At 50.5% G+C, this 20537-nt stretch overlaps 1 protein-coding gene across 2 annotated transcripts in view; it reads right to left on the reverse strand.

The window, feature by feature from the left end:
- Window positions 1-312: 312 nt before the first annotated feature.
- Window positions 313-20537, reverse strand: part of LOC129713723 (neuronal-specific septin-3-like) — a 44342-nt gene continuing 24117 nt past the window's right edge. For both annotated transcript variants that reach the window (XM_055662973.1, XM_055662974.1), the window contains exons 4-9: window positions 18876-18957; window positions 16746-16883; window positions 15758-15875; window positions 5391-5486; window positions 2879-2975; window positions 313-524 (exon numbers count right to left, since the gene is read on the reverse strand). In XM_055662973.1, the coding sequence (XP_055518948.1) occupies window positions 469-524; window positions 2879-2975; window positions 5391-5486; window positions 15758-15875; window positions 16746-16883; window positions 18876-18957 (587 nt within the window). In that variant the 3' untranslated portion in view covers window positions 313-468. The remainder of the gene's footprint in view (window positions 525-2878; window positions 2976-5390; window positions 5487-15757; window positions 15876-16745; window positions 16884-18875; window positions 18958-20537) is intronic.

Here is a 20537-nt window from a genome sequence, read left to right on the forward strand (position 1 = left end):
AGAGAGAGAGAGAGAGAGAGAGGGAGAGAGAGAGAGAGAGAGAGAGAGAGAGAGAGAGAGAGAGAGAGAGAGAGAGAGAGAGAGAGAGAGAGAGAGAGAGACAGAGAGAGAGAGAGAGAGAGAGAGAGAGAGAGAGAGAGAGAGAGAGAGAGAGAGAGAGAGAGAGAGAGACAGAGAGAGAGACAGACAGACAGAGAGTGAGACAGAGAGAGACAGACAGAGAGAGACAGACAGAGTGACAGAGAGTGACAGAGAGACAGAGAGACAGAGTGAGACAGAGAGAGAGAAAGAGAGAGAGAGAGACAGACAGACAGAGTGAGAAAGATAGAGAGAGACAGAGAGCCAGAAGATACAAAAACAGAGAGTTAGACAGACAGACAGACAAAGTGAGAGACATAAGAAAGAGAGAGAGGGAGAGAGACAGATGGAGACAGAGAGATAGAGAGAGACAGAGATGCATGTTTGCAGTTACCTGACGATGAGGTCCCGGAGAAGAGGAAACTCGCAGTGAGTGACGTTCTCAACTGGAGGGAAAGGGCAAAAGCAGGTGAGGATGAGGCAGCATCTTTGGAGAGATCGCAGTGTAATGGGATGGTGTGTCCATGTGTGTGTTTGTAGCGTGTGAGGTGTGTGTCCATGCATGTGTAGCATATGAGGGGCATGTACACACAGTGTGTAGTGTGTGGGGGGTGTGTACACACAGTGTGTAGTGTGTGGGGGTGTGTTCCATGGTGAGGTGAATACATACGGGGTGTTTATATAGACAATATATAATTACATATTTATATATACTTATTTCATATATACTTATATTCATTGTTAAGACAAGGATGGTAAGGCAGGTGATATAGTGTAGCTTAAATAAAGTACAAAGTGTTGGAGGACCTCAGTGGGTCAGGCAGAATCTGTGGAGGGCGTTGACAGATGATGTTTTGGGTCACTGAAGATCCCAAAATGTTGCCAATACATGCCCTCCTGGAACTGCAGATGCTGGTTTACACCAAAGATAGACACAAAATGCTGGAGTCACTCAGCGGGACAGGCAGCATCTATGGAGAGAAGGAATGGGTGACATTTCGGGTCGAGATCCTTCTTCAGACCCCTAAGTTCATTAGTCGTATGAACAGAATTAAGCCATTCGGCCCATCGAGTCTACTCCACCATTCAATCATGGCTGATCTATCTTTCCCTCTCCCTGTTTAACAGAATGATGCCTGGATTAAGGGATATTAGCCAGAGGGAGAGGCTGGAGAGACAAGGGTTGTTTTCCCTGGATTGCCAGAGGATGAGAGGAAACCTGACAGAAGGGAAATGAGACGCTGTGGCCTTGACTGAACAAGGAAGCAAACCTGCCGGGAGCAGAGAGAGGTTGTTGGCAACAGCGAGGGCCGCACAGTGGTGCAGCGGTAGAGTTACTGCCTCACAGCGCCACACACCCGGGTTCCATCCTGACTACAGGTCTTGTCTGTACGGAGTTTGTACATTCACCCCAAGACTAAGACTTTTGCCTCCATCACAGTGAGGAAGTGCTTGGTGAACTCACTGTGGTGGATGTTAATTTGTGTTTATTGTATGTTTTTTGTTATTTATTATTATTATGTATGAATGCAGGCAAGGAGAGGGAGAGGGGGTGAGGAGAGGGAGATGGAGAGGGGGAGGAGAGGGGGGGGGGGGGAGGGGGGGGGGGAGGGGGGGGGGAGGGAGGGGGGAGGGGAGGGGAGGGGGAGAGAGAGGGGGGGGAGAGAGTGGGGGGGGAGAGGGGGGGGGAGGGGGGGGGGGGGGGGGAGAGAAGTGGAAGAGTGGGTGGGGAGGGAGGGGTAGGGGGAGTGGTGGAAGAGGGACAGAGGGGGGGGGGGGGGGTGAGAGGGGGGGAGGGGGGGAAGGGAGGGGGAGAGAGAGAGGGGGGGGGGAGAGGGGGGGGGTAAGTAGGAGAGGTGGAAGAGTGGGGGAGATAGGGGTAGGGGGAGTGGTGGTGGAAGAGGGGGTAGGGGGGAAGGGGCAGAGGGAGAGAGAGGGAAGGGGGGGGGGGGAGAGAGGGAAGGGGGGGTGGGGAGAGAGGGATGGGGGTGGGAGGAGGGAGTGGGGGAGGAGAGGGAGAGGGGTGAGGAGAGGGAGATGGAGAGGGGGGAGGAGAGAGGGTGGGGGGGGAGGGGAGGAGAGGAGGGGGGAGAGGTGGGGGAGGGAGGAGATGGGGTACCACCTCCAGTTTAAATTCCATTTGGAATATTTCGGAGGACCAAGAAACCAAGAAGAACCAAGAAGAACCCCGGGACCGCGTGGGTTTTATCCGGGTGCTCAGGTTCTTCCCACACTCCAAAGACGTAAAGGTTTGTAGGTTAATTGGCTTCGGTAAAATTGTAAATTGTTCCTAGTGTGTGTACAACTAAGTTTGGTTTAGTTTAAGAAGGAACTGCAGATGCTGGAAAATCGAAGGTAGACAAAAATGCTGGAGAAACTCAGCGGGTGAGGCAGCATCTATGGAGAGAAGGAAATAGGCAACGTTTCGGGCCGGTTTCGGCCCGAAACGTTGCCTATTTCCTTCTCTCCATAGATGCTGCCTCACCCGCTGAGTTTCTCCAGCATTTGTGTCTACCTTTGTTTAGTTTAATGTAGTTTAGAGATACGCCACAGAAACAGGCCCTTCGGCCCACCGAGTCCACACTGACCAGCGATCCCCGCACATTAACACTGTCCTCCTACACACATTGATACCAAACCAATGAACCTGTATGTTAGTGTGTGGGGATCGCTGGTCAGTGTGTATGTACTCGGTGGGCTGAAAGTCCTGTTCCCGTGCTGTATCTCTAAACAAAATTATTCTATCAGTGACACGATACGTTCCAAAGACACTGGAAGCCCATCGCTCCACACCACTCACCTTCAATGATCCCCCAGGGGGTTTTCCTCCCCAGGACTCTTTTCCCGTTGATTTGATATTCCGTGTCACTGCCGATGATGGCAAAGGGCATGGTTTCCTGTCGGGCGGAGAATAACAACATTAATACACCACACAACTCTATTTATCCCAGGAGGGAAATTAGTCTGCCAGCCGTCATAAAACACAACAAGGTCCAAGAAACACATGGTTACAGTGACAAGTGGAAGGTCCAGGATTGGGGATGTGCAAAAATTGGGGGGGGGGGGAGCCAGTCTCAGTCTCCCCCACGACAGAAGGGGGAGGAGTTGTACAGTTTGATAGCCACATGGAAGAAGGATCTCCTGTGGCGTTCTGTGCTGCATCTTGGTGGTGGAACCAGTCTATTGCTGAAGGTGCTCCTCAGGTTGACCAGTGTGTGTCATGGAGGGGGTGAGCTGTATTGTCCAGGATGCTCCACAGTTTGAGGAGCATCCTCCCCTCCAAGACCAACCTCCTGTCAATCCAACTCCAACTCCGCCCCCAGGACGGAGCCAGACTTCCTGATGAGCTTGTTGATGCTGTTGGCATCCGCAGCCTTCGCCCTGCTGCCCCAACACATGGCAGTGAAGAGGATGGGCATGATCCATGTCAGGCAGTGAGTGTTGCTGTCTGCCCGGCTCATGCTTCGCCCGGGGACTTTCACCAGGAGGGGGCGGCGTGGAGACACACATCGAGTAGAGACCCACGCTCGATCCTGATCTTCGGCATGGACTATATGCAGGTTTAGTTTAGAGATACAGCATGGAAATAGGCCATTCGGCCCACCGGGTTCATGCCGACCAACCCATCCATACACACCTCATATTTAGTTTGGGTAGCTTACACCCCAGCGGCATGAACATTGACTTCTCTAACTTCAAGTAACCCTTGCTTTCCCTCCCTCTCCATCCCCTCCCCCTTCCCAGTTGTCCGACCAGTCTTACTGTCTCCGACTACATTTTATTTCTGCTTTGTTGTTACCTTCCCCCAACTAACAATGATTTTCCCTGATCTCTATTCCCTTTGTCCTGTTTTCACACCTTACACTTCCTTATCTATACACTCCCTTATCAATGTGCCGCTCACTCCCCTGACATAAGTCTAGACCCGAAACGTCACCCATTCCTTCTTTCCAGAGATGCTGCCTGAATTACTCCAGCATTTTGTGTCTATCTTCCATACATTGGCAAAAACGGGAAAGCAGACTATTATCTAATTGGTGGCCGATTGGGAAAGGGGGAGATGCAGCGAGACCTGGGTGTCATGGTACACCAGTCATTGAAGGTAGGCATGCAGGTGCAGCAGGCAGTGAAGAAAGCGAATGGTATGTTAGCTTTCATTGCAAAAGGATTTGAGTATAGGAGCAGGGAGGTTCTACTGCAGTTGTACAGGGTCTTGGTGAGACCACACCTGGAGTATTGCGTACATTTTTTGGTCTCCAAATCTGAGGAAGGACATTATTGCCATAGAGGGAATGCAGAGACGGTTCACCAGACTGATTCCTGGGATGTCAGGACTGTCTTATGAAGAAAGACTGGATAGACTTGGTTTATACTCTCTAGAATTTAGGAGATTGAGAGGGGATCTTATAGAAACTTACAAAATTCTTAAGGGGTTGGACAGGCTAGATGCAGGAAGATTGTTCCTGATGTTAGGGAAGTCCAGGACAAGGGGTCACAGCTTAAGGATAAGGGGGGAAATCCTTTAAAACCGAGATGAGAAGAACTTTTTTCACACAGAGAGTGGTGAATCTCTGGAACTCTCTGCCACAGAGGGTAGTTGAGGCCAGTTCATTGGCTATATTTAAGAGGGAGTTAGATGTGGCCCTTGTGGCTAAGGGGATCAGGGGGTATGGAGAGAAGGCAGGTACGGGATACTGAGTTGGATGATCAGCCATGATCATATTGAATGGCGGTGCAGGCTCGAAGGGCCGAATGGCCTACTCCTGCACCTAATTTCTATGTTTCTATGTTTCTATACACATCTCAGACACCAGACAGAATTTTACAGGCAATTAACCTACAGGCCTGTACGTCTTTGGAATGTTGGAAGAAACTAGAGCACCCAAAGAAAACCCATGCGGTCACAGGGAGAACATGCAAACTCCACAGACAGCACCCGTGGTCAGGATCGAACCCGGGTCGCTGGCTCTGTGAGGCAGCAACCCTATCGCTGCACCACTATGCTGCCTCCCTGTGACCACCTCCAAAAGACGTGCGGGTTTGTTGGTTAAATGGCCCTCTGTAAAATGCCCCAGGTGTGTAGGGAGATAGTGCATAGAAACAGTGTGAACGGGCGATCGATGGTTGGCATGGACTCGATGGGCCGAAGGGCCTTTTCCCATGCAGTATCTGTGAAACTAAACCTCTACAGTATATGAAGTTCCTTGCAACATGACACATGCTTCCAACAATGTAGTTGCTACCTGTGACCATCTGGGGAAGAAGGGTTGAATGTTTACCTGATTGGTACGTACTGTTGGATTCCCACTCACCCTGATCTTGTCGTTCTCCGTCTTATCCTCCATGTCCTCATCAAATTCCCGCTGTGGGTAGTACTCGATATTGTTCGACTCCATCTCTTTCCGGACCTGGTGTTACGAGTGCAAAGAGAATTGCGATGATCGCTCGCTGGGTTTTTTGTAACAAGGAGCTATTATTACACAGTCACAGTTACAGAATGTGCTGCATAGATCAGAAATGCCCAGCAGTTTGCAAACGTCATCAAGGTGGCACAGCGGTAGAGTTGCTGCCTCTCAGTGCCACAGACACGGGTTCCATCTTGACTACGGGTGCTGTCTGTGCGGAGTTTGTACGTTCTCCCTATGACCACATGGGTCTCCACCGGATGCTCCGGGTTCCTCCCACACTCCAAAGATGTAGGTTAATCGGCCCTCTGTAAATTGCCCCCAGTGTGTAGGGAGTGGATGAGAAAGTGGGATAACATCGAACTGCGTGATCGATGGTTGGCATTAACTTGATGGGCCGAAGGGCCTGTTTCTATGTTGTATCTTTCAATCAATGAATCATTGGCGGCACGGTGGCGCAGCGGTAGAGTTACTGCCTTATGCCCCTGTCCCACTTGTGCCCCTGTCCCACTTAGGAAACCTGAACGGAAACCTCTGGAGACTTTGCGCCCCACCCAAGGTTTCCGTGCGGATCCCGGAGGTTGCAGGTGGTTGCCGGAGGTTGCAGGTAGTGGAAGCAGGTAGGGAGACTGACAAAAACCTCCGGGAACCGCACGGAAACCTTGGGTGGGGCGCAAAGTCTCCAGATGTTTCCGTTCAGGTTTCCTAAGTGGGACAGGGGCATTACACAGCGCTTGCAGCACCGGAGACCCGGGTTCGATCCCGACTACGGGTGCTGTCTGTACGGAGTTTGTACGTTTCTCTCCGTGACCTGTGTGTGTTTTCTCCGTGATCTTCAGTTTCCTCCCACACTCCCAAGACGTACAGGTTTGTAGGTTAATTGGCTTGGTAAATGTAAATTGTTCCTAGTGGGTGTAGGATAGTGTTAATATGCGTTCGGTGTGGACCCGGTGGGCCGAAGGGCCTGTTTCCGCGCTGTATCTCTAAACTAAACTGAAAAAACATTGCAAGAAGGGCACAGTATGTTCATATAAGCAAGTAAATATTGCTCCCCCTTTAAAAAAAAAGTCACTTTCTTTTCAATAAGCTTGCTACATCTATAAATATCCCTCTGAATGAACACACTGAACCATGCATCATCTCACTGGTTACTGATAGTGGCTCTGAAAATAACCTGTTTTATTGGAATTGATCCCACTATGATCAAGAAAGCACATCAACGCCTCTACTTCCCCAGAAGACAATGTGACTTTGGCAAGGTACCAATGCTTCTTTTGTAGTTTTAGTTTAGAGATACAGCACGGAAACAGGCCCTCCAGCCCACTGAGCCCGCACCAACCAGCGATCCCCACACATTAACACTATCCCTCACGCACCAGGGGCAATTTTTACATTTACACCTAAGCCAATCAACCTACAAACCTGTATATCTTTGGAGTGTGGGAGGAAACCGGAGCACCCGGAGAAACCCACACAGGTCACGGGGAGAACGCACAAACTCCGCACAGACAGCACCCGTAGTCAGGTTTGAACCCGGGTCTCTGGCGCAGTGAGGTGGCAACTCTACCGCTGCTCCACCGTGCCGCTTCTGACCATAGAGTCATACAGTGTGGAAACAGATCCTTCGGCCTAACTTGTCCACGGTGCCCAACATTCCCCATGTACACAAATCCCACCTGCCTGTGTTTGGCCCATATCCTCTAAACCTGTCCTATCCACGTACCTTTCTCCACAGACCACTTTCCACAGAAAGCATCACAGGCTGGTTTTGCAAAAGCTTAGTTTAGTTTATTATAGAGATACAGCATGGAAACAGGCCCTTCAATTCACCGAGTCCACACCGACCAGCAATCCTTATACACCAGCACTATCCTACACACTAGGGACAATTTACACTTTTTACCAAAGACGCTGAGTTACTCCAGCACTTTGTGTCTTCCCTTGTAAACCCCAACATCTGCAGTTCCATGTGCTTTACTTTTGTATTCTATGGGGGGGTGGTGGAAACGGTTTTAAATCTCATTCCTCGACGGAGATGCGACCTTTTCCCTATCATATCTCCGTCCGCACTGTGACCTAACATCGTGGAGCTGGCGGTCCCTGTGTCAGGGCTCGGTTTTCGGGAGCTCCAAACGCGGGAGCCTGCGGACTTAACATCATGGAGGTCGCGGTCCCTTGGTTAGGGATTGACTTTGGGAGCTCCAACTGCAGGAGCTTTAACCGCCCTGATCCCGGGAGCTTCGATCGTCCCGACTCGGGAACTACGATTGTCCCGACTGCGTATGTTTCGACTGCCCCAACCGCAGGAGAAAAGGAGGAAGATAATACTCCCACCACAGTGGGGAATATGGTGGATGATAATGTTAATTTTTATGTAGTTGTGTATCTTGCTGCTTCTTTGGTATGACTGGATGGCAAATCAAATTCCTTGTATGTTTTCACATACATAATTTAATTACAATTACAATTCAACACAATCAAGGACTACTCACACAACCCCGACCAGCGATCCCCGCACATTGACACCATGCTACACACACTAGGGACAATTGTAACATTTCCTCCAAGCCAATTAATCTACAAACCTGTACGTCTTTGGAGTGTGAGCAGAAACCAAAGAACTCTGAGAAAACCCACGCGGTCACAGGGAGAATGTACAAACTCCATACAGACAGCACCCGTCATCAGGATCGAACCCGGGTCTCTGGTGCTGCAAGCGCTGTAATGCACGAACTCTACTACCATGTCACCTACATACCTAATTAAAGATTTTAAGCCAACTAGACTTATTTTTGCAATAAAGGCAGAAAATGCTGGAATCACTCAGCAGGCCAGACAGACACACCGACCTGCAATGTTAATTCTGTTTCTCTCTCCACAGATGCTGCCTGACCTGCGGAGTATTTCCAGTAGTTTCTGCTTTTTTAATTTCAGATCTGCATTTTTTTTTTTTTTTTTTCTGATCCTATTTCAGTAGGATTGGGCTTATGTGAAATAGGTATATCACATGAGCCCAGCATCCTGTAAGGGAACAACATGTCCATAGATGGAAATATTTCCACAGCTATTGAACACAGTATTTAGCATGTTAATGGGATGGGATTAAAATAGCATTGTCAGGAGTTTTACACTGGTGCACTAAAATAAGAGACATTGTAATGATCTGAAAATATTATTATCTTGAAGATGAAGAAAAACAGGGGCAGCACAGAGGAGTAGCCGTGGAGCTGCTAGTGATTCTTCAAAGATCACTACCAACGCCTCCACTATCTCCACTGCAGGACTAGGCCATTCGGCCCTTCGAGCCAACACTGTCACTCTACAGCCACCTCTTTCCCAACCCTGGGGTACAGTCCATCTGGTCTAGGTGACTTATCCACCTTCAGCCCTCTCAACTTCCCAAGCACCTTCTCCTTAGTAATAGCGACTACACTCACGTCTGTCCAATAACTCTCTTGAATTTCAGGCACATTGCTGGTGTTTCCCACTGTGAAGACCAGTGCACAAACCATATTTAGTTATTGAGTCACAGAGCATGTAAATGGGCTCTTTGGCCCAACTTGCCCACACTGACCAACCTGTGTCCCATCTACACTAGTCCCACTTGCCTGCATTTGGCCCATATCCCTCTAAAGCTGTCCTATCCATGTACATGTCCTCATGTTTCTTAAACATTGCAATAGTACCTGCAATAGTTCATCCGCCATTTCCTTGCTCCCCAGTGTGTTTACATCTTTCTGCCATTTACCACCATCTTACTCACTATTTTCCCCTCTGTCCAAGTAAAGGCTCATCACCCCTTCCCATATGTCCCTTTCAACCCCAATCTCAGAGAGAGTTACATATAGCTCGGGGCTAATGGAATCAATGGATATGGGGAGAAAGCAGGAACAGGGTACTGATTTTAGATGATCAGCTATAATCATACTGAATGACAGTGTTGGCTCGAAGGGCCGAATGGCCTAGTCCTGCACATATTTTCTATGTTTCCATCTCGTTCCACTCTCCTCGCTCCCTTCCATATCCACCCCTTAGGCTTGACATTTCACTCCTCCTGATCTGATCCCCTTTTGTCTCCTTTTCAACTCCACCTTGTCACCTACTCCACCCATCTGACAATCAACCCTTCCCCCCACCACCCCCCCCCCCCCCCCCCCTCCATCTTTCACTTGCCAGGCTTTGTCACACTCTACCTCTTTTCCCCGGCCTTCTCCCCCTTTGTTCATCACTGAAGAAGGGTCCCGAATCGAAATTTCACCTGCACATTCCCTCCACAGATGCTGCCTGACCCACTGTGTTTTAGTTTGGTTTATTTAAGTTTAAATTTGCAGCATGAAAACAGGCTTCTTCAGTCTGATGGTCTCGATACAGTTCAGCATTCAACACCATTATACCATCAAAACTGATCACCAAACTCGGTAACCTGGGCATCGACCCCTCCCTCTGCAACTGGATACTGGACTTTCTAACCAACAGACCCCAGTCTGTGAGGTTAGACAAGCACACCTCTTCAACCCTCACCCTGAACACCGGCGTTCCACAGGGCTGTGTGCTGAGCCCCCTCCTCTACTCCCTCTTCACCTATGACTGCACACCTGTACATGGTACTAACACCATTATCAAGTATGCAGATGATACAACGGTGATTGGCCTCATCAGCAACAACGATGAGCTGGGAGGAGGTCCAGCACTTAGCAGCATGGTGCGCTGACAACAACCTGGCCCTTAACTCCAAGAAGACCAAGGAGCTCATTGTAGACTTCAGGAAGTCCAGAGGCGGCACGCACACCCCCATCCACATTAACGGGACGGAGGTTGAACGTGTTTCTAGCTTCAGGTTCCTGGGAGTCAACATCTCCGATGACCTCTCTTGGACCCACAATACCTCAACTCTGATCAAGAAGGCTCATCAGCGTCTGTTCTTCCTGAGGAGACTGAAGAAGGTCCATCTGTCTCCTCAGATCCTGGTGAACTTCTACCGCTGCACCATCGAGAGCATCCTTACCAACTGCATCACAGTATGGTATGGCAACTGCTCTGTCTCCGACCGGAAGGCATTGCAGAGGGTGGTGAAAATTGCCCAACGCATCACCGGTTCCTCGCTCCCCTCCATTGAGTCTGTCCAAAGCAAGCGTTGTCTGCGGAGGGCGCTCAGCATCGCCAAGGACTGCTCTCACCCCAACCATGGACTGTTTACCCTCCTACCATCCGGGAGGCGCTACAGGTCTCTCCGTTGCCGAACCAGCAGGTCGAGGAACAGCTTCTTTCCGGCGGCTGTCACTCTACTCAACAACGTACCTCGGTGACTAACAATCACCACCACCCCCCCACCCCCGGACACTTATTATTATTTATTCAAATCGTCTGCTATGTCGCTCTTCCAGGGAGGTGCTAAATGCATTTTGTTGTCTCTGTACTGTACACTGACAATGACAATTAAAATTGAATCTGAATCTGAATTGAGCCAAAGCATCACCCATTCCTTCTCTCCAGAGATGCTGTCTGACCCGCTGAGTTACTCCAGCATTCTGTGTCTACCTTTACATTTACATCCAAGTCATATATATGTGTGAGAGAGAGAGAGAGAGAGAGAGATCTCACACACACATTTAGATATACATATTATATATCTATATTACTAAAACTCTGTTCTTGACCGGTTTTGGCGATCTGTGCTGCGATTTCCGAGAGAACGCCACCACGTACGGCCGTCATTTTTGGCCACCTCGCTCAGAGCCCCCCCTCCGACGTATGTGTGCCGAGGACTTTTCCCGTCGATGAAATATGACAGAGATATTAATGATTTTACAAAATTCCCCATTCTCTCTGCTGCCCCTGCTGGCGGCAGGGCGGGAGGGACTATAAAACCAGGAAGTGGTGTGCCTCAATCAGTGCCTGCAAGCTAGAGGAAGGCAGAGGGTCACGTTTCTCTGCGCTGTGAATAACACTGAACACATGTCCACACAACTATGAGTAAGCACCCTTAATGTGGTTTGAAAGTGAAAATATGGTTAAAGTAAAAAAGCACTGCCTGCAAATAGTTGTTTGGGTTGAAATAAAAAGGCACTCTCTCCTCCCCCTCCCTCTCCTCTTCCCCCCCCCCCCTCCTCCCTCTCCTCTCCCCCCTCCCTCACCACCCCCTCTTGGCACACCCCCTCTCACCACCTCACCCCCTCTCTCCCCCCTCTCACACCCCCTCTCTCCCCCCTCTCCTCTCCTTCCTCTTCCCCACCTCTCCCCCTCCCTCTCTCTCTCCTCCCCCTCCCCCTCTCTCTCTCTCTCTCCCCCTCTTTTTCCTCCCCCTCCTCCCCTCTATCCCCTCTCCCACCGTCCCCCCCTAAACCCCCCCCCTCCCTTCCACACACCCCCATACCCCCTTCCCTCCACCCTCCCTGCTCCCCACCTCTCCCCCCCCCCTCACCTCACCCCCCCTCTCAGCACACCCTCTCTCTCCCCCCCCCTCCCCCCTACTCCCCTCTCCCCCCCCCCTCCTCCCCCTCTCCTCTCCACCCACTCCTCTCCCCCTCTCTCCTCCCCTCTCTCTCCCCTCCCCCTCTCTCCTCCCCCCCCCCCCTCCCTCTCCCCCCCTCCCCCTCTCCCCCCCCCCCTCCCCCCCCCTCCCCCTCCCCCTCCTCTCCCCCCCCCTCCCCTCCCCTCCCTCCTCTCCACCCACTCCATTCCCCCCATCTCTCCCCTGCTCTGCTCTCTCTCCCCCTTTCCCCGCCCCCCCCTCTCTCCCCCTCTCCCTCTCTCCCTCCCCTCCCCTCCCTCCCTCCCCTCCCCTCCTCTCCTCTACCCCCCTCTCTCTCCCCTCTTTTTTCTCCCTCTCCTCCACTCCATCCCCTCCTCCACCGTCCCTCCCCTAAACCCCCCTCCCCTCCACACACACCCCTACCCCCCTTCCCTCCACCCTCCTCTCTCCCCCTGCCCTGCTCCCCACCTCTCCCCGTCCCCTCACCTCACCCCCCCCTCTCAGCACACCCTCTCTCTCCCCTCCTCTCCTCCCCCTCTCCCCTTCTCCCCTCCTCCCCCCCTCCCCCCTCCCCCCTCCTCCCCTCCATCCCCTCCCCCACCTCCCTCGCCTAAACCCCCTCCACACACCCCCTACCCTCTTCCCTCCACCCTTCCCCCCTTCCTCCCCCTCCCCCTCCCTGCTCCCCACCTCTCCCCCTCACCCCCCTCTCAGCACCCCCTCTCTCCCTCACTCCCCCTCACTCTCACCCTCTCTCTCTCTCATCCCCCCCTCACCCACCCACCCTTCTCTCTCCTCCTCCCTCCCCACCCTCCTCTCTCTCTCTGCCCCTTCTCTCTCTGCCCTCGCTCTCTACCCCCGCCCGACCCCCCCCCCTTTCTAGAAGTTACTGCAAGTTGGGGGCTATGCGTCAGTAGATAGGGTGGTTATGGGGTAAAAGGAGCAAATTAATAATATTAATATAATATCTAGGGGGGTAATTAGCGTGAGTGCGGGGGGGGGGGATAGTTAGTGTGTGACGCTGCATGCCGCTCCCTCCCCCCCCCCCCCCCCACAACTGCACGTTGGGGGAACAGACCCAAACGGGTCTGCACTTGGTCTAGTATATATATACACACACACGTATATATATATATATATCTCACAGGCAGAGGTCCCAGCAGATGCTTGCAGAACTCCACTGGTCACCACCACAACCCTACTTCGAAGATGTATTAATGGGCCTGTCCCACCTAGGCGACTTTTTAGGCGACTGCAGGAGACTATGCGGTCGCCATATGGTCACCACATGTTCGCGGGTGGTTGACGGGGAGTCGCATTCATGGTCGTGAGGAGTTCCTGCATTCAGGGAACGAGTCGCGGCCTCTTTATGGTCACCGAGAATTTTTCAACGTTGAAAAATTAGCGACGCCCAGGATGAAACCGCCATGGAGAATAGCGAGAATTCTCGTGCCGTAGATGGGTCGCCAAGAGGTCCAAGTTTGTCAGAGGTTCTCGTAGGTTGTGGCCGATACTGATCGGTGAATTTCATTGGCTCATTGGGAAAAAGAACGTCAGCAGTAGTTTTCAGAACCAAAGATAACCGACCGGTAATGTTAATGTCCGCCGAGCTTCACAGCCGTGTATTTCTCGCTTCTTAAAAGTGGTCTTCACTCCTTTTCCCCCCTCTCTTAAAGGACGTACGTGACCCTTCCCGTACACTATGCTTTCACTGTCTTAATAACAACGCCACCCTTCCTGTTCATCGCGATGTGTGTCTGTCTCACATTGGCTTTGCACCGTGTGAATTTCACTCATACAGCGCTCCCCCCGCTTGCCCTGTCCCCCGCCTGCATAACGGGCTGGTGAAGGAAGGGTGTGTGTGTGTGTGTGTGTGTGTGTGTGTGCGCGTGTGCGTGTGCGTGTGCGTGTGTGTGTGTGTGCATGTGCGTGTGTGTGACAGTTGCTGGCAGTCACGTGAAAAAAACGCCTAAGTGGGACAAGCCCATAAGCCAGTTCTGAATCCAAACAACCAAACCACCGTTCATCTAAATAAAAGAGTCAAAGATTCAGAGTAAGAACGAGGGTTTGAAGTCTGACAGGTCAGGGTGGGTCCTGATTAAATCAGTTAGTGGAAGACAACCTCTATTAGGAACAGAGTCTGTATGCTTCGGGCCAGACAGCTTCAGTGCTACAAGCTCCAGTCTAGCAGCTTGTGTGAGAGGAACGTGCGACTTGTACAGATGGGGAGCGGGTGTAATGTCTGAGTGAACGGTCAGATCCTGCTCTGCAGCTTGCACTGATCCTTATCAGTACCTCACTGACAGTCAAGAGAGTTTTATTGTCATGTCCCAGATAGATCAATGCAATTCCTACTTGCAGCAGCACAACAGAATATGTAAACATAGTACACTGTAAACAATATGATAAACAAGAGAAAAACAAGTTCAATGTGTGTCATCACACACACACACACACACACACATACATATACATTACCAAAAAAATGGCTGTAGGGAAGAAGCTGTTCCCTTCTTCCACAGTATGTGTAGGAAGGAACTGCAGATGTTGGGTTACACCAACGCTAGACACAAAATGCTGGAGTAACACAGCAGAGTTAGGCAGCATCTGGAGAAAAGGAATAGGTGATGTTTCAGGTTGATACCCTTCTTCAGACAGTCTGATGAAGGGTTCCAACCCGAAACATCACCCATTCCTTTTCTCCAGAGATGCTGACTAACCTGAATTAATGATTGAATGAATGAGTGAGTAAATGAACGAATGGAGTGAGTGAGTGAATGTATGGGTTAATGAATGAATGAATGAATGAATGAATGTATGATTGAATGAATGAATGAGTGGGTGAATGAGTGAGTGAATTAATATATGAATGAGTGAATGAGTGGGTGAATGAGTGAGTGATGAATGAGTGAGTGAGTGAGTGAGTGAGTGAGTGAGTGAGTGAGTGAGTGAGTGAGTGAGTGAGTGAGTGAGTGAATGTATGGGTTAATGAATGAATGAATGGATGAATGAATGAATGAATGAGTGAATGAGTGGGTGAATGAGTGAGTGATGAGTGAGTGAGTGAGTGAGTGAGTGAGTGTGAGTGAATGAATGATACATTTATTATACATGTGACATGTCACAGTGAGATCTTTGTTTTCCATACACAAGGTATACAAAGAGTCACCACAAAAGGGCGCAGTGACTTGCTGAGTTACTCCAGCGTTTTGTGTCCATCCTCCCCCACGGGAGACATCTAAGTTCCTTTAAGAGACACTAAGACACCTAATTTGAGGAAGGACATTCTTGCTATTGAGGGAGTGCAGCGCAGGTTCACGAGGTTAATTCCCGGGATGATGAAAGAATGGAGCAACTGGACTTGTATTCACTGGAATTTAGAAGGATGAATGGGAATCTTAGAAACATATAAAATTATTACGGGATTGGACAGACTAGATGCAGGAAACATGTTCCCGATGTTGGGAGAGTCCCGAACCAGGGGCCACAGTTTAAGAATAAGGGGTAGGCCATTTAGAACTGACATGAGGAAAAATGTTTCCACACAGAGAGTTGTGAATTTGTGGAATTCACTGCCACAGGAGGCAGTGGAGGCTGATTCACTGGATGCATTAAAACCAGAGTTAGATAAAGATAGCAGAATCAAGGGATATGGGGAGAAGGCAGGAATGGGGTTCTGATCGTGGATGATCAGCCATGACCTGCACCTATTGTCTATGTATCTATGCTTACTAAGCACTCTGCTTGGCCAAGGCCAGCCTGTCTGTGGACAACCTCACGCCAGAGGTTGGGGCCAACTCACCCTCAGTTTAAAGTCGTGCCTCTCCTCCAGCGTCATGGTGTCAGCTTTGGCGATGAGGGGAATGATGTTCATGGTCTTCCCCAGGCGCTTCATGAACTCCACGTCCAGGGGCCGCAGCCTGCAAGCACAAATGCCTCAGTCACTGCCAGTGGCTGGGTGGTGGCTTCCATCTCCTCTCTTAGACAACACCCCCATTAAACATAAACCAGTACAGCACGGTGGTGCAGCAGTAGAGTTGCTGTCTCACAGCGCCAGAGACCCGGGTACCATCCTGACCACGGGTGCGGTCTGTATGGAGTTTGTACGTTCTCCCCGTGATACCGTGTGCTCCAGTTTCCTCCCACACTCCACAGACGTGCAGGTTTGTAGGTGAATTGGCTACAGTAAAAAAAATTGCAAATTGTGTGCAGGATAGTGCTATTGTTTGGGCTGATCACTGGTCGGCACGGACCCGGTGGGCCGAATAGCCTGTTTCTGTACTTTGGAACTGATGCGCTACAATGCCGAGACTATATTCTGCACTGTGTATCTCCTCCTTGGCTCTAACCGTAGTACTTGAGTTTGGCCTGATTGTGTTCATGTATCGTGTGTTTCATCAGTGTACGAAGGAACTGCAGATGCTGGTTTAAACTGAAGATAGACACAAAATGCTGGAGTAACCTATTTTCTATGTTTCTATGTAACTCAGCAGGACAGGCAGCATCTCTGGAGAGAAGGGATGGGTAACGTTTTGGGTCGAGATCCTTCTTCAGACCCATAAGTTCATTAGTCGTAGGAACAGAATTAAGCCATTTGACCCGAAACATCACCCATTCCTTCTCTCCAGAGATGCTGCCTGTCCCACTGAGTTACTCCAGCATGTTGTGTGTATCGTATCAGATTGGATAGCAGGCAGACAAAGCTTGTCACTGTACATCGGTACATGCGAGGATAATAAATAGTGGCGGGGTGGTCAGTGAGAGGGGCCGTGTGCGATGGTTCTACGTACGAGTGACCGGTGGGGGAGATGAAGTACAGGCAGCAGTGAACACGGGTGTCGGGAATACGCTTCTTCCGCGAGATATTGGCCTCTTCCTTCAGGAACTTCTCGTACTGCTCGCTGATGTACTTCTCGATGGGCTCCCAACTGCAACACAGCAAAGGTAAGGCAAGGACTGACACAGCCTCCAAACTGCAGGGCCCAGCTCCACCACTCTGACCCACAGACCCCCATCAGTGACAGCACAAGTTCACAAGTCATAGGAGCAGAATTAGGCCATTCGGCCCATCAAGTCTATTCCACCATTCAATCATGGCTCATCTATCTCCCTCTCCTAACCCCATTCTCCTGCCTTCTCCCCATAACATCTTACATCTGTACAATCAAGGACCTATCTATCTCTGCCTTAAATATATCCATTAACTTGGCCTCCACGGCCTTCTGTGGCAAAGAATTCCACAGATTCATCACCCTCTGACTAAAGAAATTCCTCATCTCCTTCCTAAAAGAACATAACTTAATTCTGAGTATGGCCTCTGATCCTAGACTCTCCCACCAGTGGAAACATCCTTTCCACATCCACTCTATCTCTGCCTTTCATTATTCTGTAAGTTTCAATGAGGTCCCCCCTCAACCTTCTAAACTCCAGTGAGTACAGGCCCAGTGCTGTCAAACGCTCATCATATGTTAACCCACTTATTCCTGGAATCATTCCTGTAAACCTCCTCTCCAGAGCCAGTACATCCTTCCTCAGATATGGGACCCAGATTTGCTCATAATATTCCAAATGCGGCCTGACCAGCGCCTTATAGAGCCTCAGCATGACATCTGTGTTTTTATATTCCAATCCTCTTGCTATAAATGCCAGCATTGGCTTTGCCTTCCTTACTACCGATTCGATTTGCAAATTAACTTTTTTGGTCCCTTTGCTCCTCCGATTTCTGGATTCTCTCTCTATTTAGAAAATAATCTACACCTTAATTCTTATTACCAAAATGCATGACCGCACTTTGCTACACTATATTCCACCTGCCACTTCTCTGCCCACTCTCCTAACCTATCCAATTCCTTCTGCAGAGTCCTTGCTTCCTCTACACTGCCTGCCCCGCCACCTATCTTCGCATCGCCTGCAAACTTGGCCACGAAGCCTTCAATCCCCTTATCCAAATCATTAATATACAAAGCACCTCCTGCACAGCACTGATGATGTGCCAAGAGCTGCTGCTCGACGAGCAGTGGCTGGCGGGACACACACTCGCATGCACACGCACACACACACATTATACACACGGACGTGCGCACGCATACACGCGCACACTTGCACTTACACACGCGCGCACTCGCACTTATGCACACGCGCACACACATATACACATGTGCACACACATACAAACAGAGAGGCATATATACATACACACACGCACATACATATATACACAAGCGCTCGCACACACACATCCATGCATGTGCACGCATGCGCGCACACACAATGCATCCAATGTGTACGACTCCGTTTATACTGCCTTCTGCCCTCTTTCTCACCCTTCTGTCTCCGGTTCATCTCTCACCTCTGCCAACCAACCCGCCTCAGCTGTATCAACCCATCACTTGCTGGAAACATAGGAAGGGAGGGCAGGAGGAGGCCATTCTGCCCTTCCCACCTGCTGTACTACTCGGTAAGCCCTCAGTGGACCAGTCGACTGAGCTCCATTTCCCTGCACACTCCCAGCGTCCCCTCGGCCTCTGACAATCGCCGGCTCGCCCAATCACCAATCGCCCTTCACGTACGACCGAGGGCATTCTGTCCTGGTGCCGCCCCGCACTTTGAGAGGGTGCCCCCCCCCCGAGTGTAGCCCCCCCCCCCCCCCGAGTGTACCCCCCCCCCCCCCCCCCGAGTGTAGAGCCCCCCCCCCCCAGTGTAGAGCCCCCCCCCCCCCGAGTGTAGATCCCCCCCCCCGAGTGTAGAGCCCCCCCCCCCTGAGGAGCCCCCCCCCCCGAGTGTAGAGCCCCCCCCCCGAGTGTAGAGCCCCCCCCCCCCCCCCCCGAGTGTAGAGCCCCCCCCCCCCCCCCCCCCCCCCCCCCGAGTGTAGAGCCCCCCCCCCGAGTGTAGAGCCGGGTTAGAAGGTTCCTCCCACCTACCAGTTGTCATTGTTGATCTGATCTCCAAAGCCCGGCGTGTCGATCACCGTCAGTTTCATCTTCACCCCCTTCTCCTCGATGACTGTGAGGAAGACACATGCAAAGAAATGTGAGGTGTTGCGTTTTGGGAAGTCTAACATGGCCAGGACCTACACAGTGAGTGATACGGCTCTGGGGAGTGTTGTAGAGCAGGGGGATCTAGGAGTGCAGGTACATAGTTCGCTGAAAGTGCCATAAGTAGATAGGGTGGTCAAAAAAGGCCTTTGTCACATTGGCCTTCATCAGTCAGAATACTGAGCATAGACACAAAATGCTGGAGTAACTCAGCAGGACAGGCAGCATCTCTGGAGAGAAGGAATGGGTGACAGGTCGGGTCGTGACCCTTCTTCAGACCGAGAGTCAGGGGATTGAGTATGGAGGTTAGGTGGTCATGTTGCAGTTGTATAAGACGTTGGTGAGGCCACATTTAGAGTATTGTGATCAGTTCTGGGCACCATGTTACAGGAAAGATGGTGTCAAGCTGGAAAGGGTGCAGAGAAGATTTACGAGGATGTTGCCAGGACTAGAGGAACTGAGCTATAGGGAGAGGTAGAGCAGGCTGCAACTCTATTCCTCGGAGTGCCGGAGAATGTAGGGTGGTATTATAGAGGTGTATAATATCATAAGTGAAATAGATGCAGAGAATCTCTTGCCCAGAGTAGGTGAATCGAGGACCAGAGGACAAAGGTTTAAGGTGAAGGGGAAAAGATTTAATAGGAATTTGAGGGGTGATTTTTTTCACACAGAGGGTGGTGGGTGTATGGAATGAGCTGCCAAAGGAGGTAGTTGAGGCTGGGACTATCGTAACGTTTAAGAAACAGTTAGACAGGTACATGGATGGGACAGGTTTGGATGGATATGGACCAAACACAGGTAGGTGGGACTAGTGTAGCTGGGACATGTTGGCCAGTGTGGGCAAGTTGGGCCAATGGGCCTGTTTCCACACTGTGTGACATTTATGACTGCGACTCTAAGACAGACCAATGTGTCCATTACAACAAACACACTGATTTTGAAGGTTCTTTAAAATTACATTTAAATTTTCTAGGAGTGGTGAAATCATTGGACAAAGTCAGCATGGATTTATGAAAGGTAAATCATGTCTGACGAATCTTATAGAATTTTTCGAGGATGTAACTAGTAGAGTGGTTAAGGGAGAACCAGTGGATGTGGTGTATCTGGACTTTCAGAAGGCTTTCGACAAGGTCCCACATAAGAGATTAGTATACAAACTTAAAGCACACGGTATTGGGGGTTCAGTATTGATGTGGATAGAGAACTGGTGGCAGACAGGAAGCAAAGAGTAGGAGTAAACGGGTCCTTTTCAGAATGGCAGGCAGTGACTAGTGGGGTACCTCAAGGCTCAGTTCTGGGACCCCAGCTATTTACGATATATATTAATGATCTCGATAAGGGAATTGAAGGCAATATCTCCAAGTTTGCGGATGACACAAAGCTGGGGGGCAGTGTTAGCTGTGAGGAGGATGCTAGGAGGCTGCAAGGTGACTTGGATAGGCTGGGTGAGTGGGCAAATGTTTGGCAGATGCAGTATAATGTGGATAAATGTGAGGTTATCCACTTTGGTGGCAAAAACAGGAAAGTAGACTATTATCTGAATGGTGG

The sequence above is a fragment of the Leucoraja erinacea genome, chromosome 37 (assembly GCF_028641065.1).
Source record: "Leucoraja erinacea ecotype New England chromosome 37, Leri_hhj_1, whole genome shotgun sequence".
NCBI lineage: Eukaryota > Metazoa > Chordata > Chondrichthyes > Rajiformes > Rajidae > Leucoraja > Leucoraja erinaceus.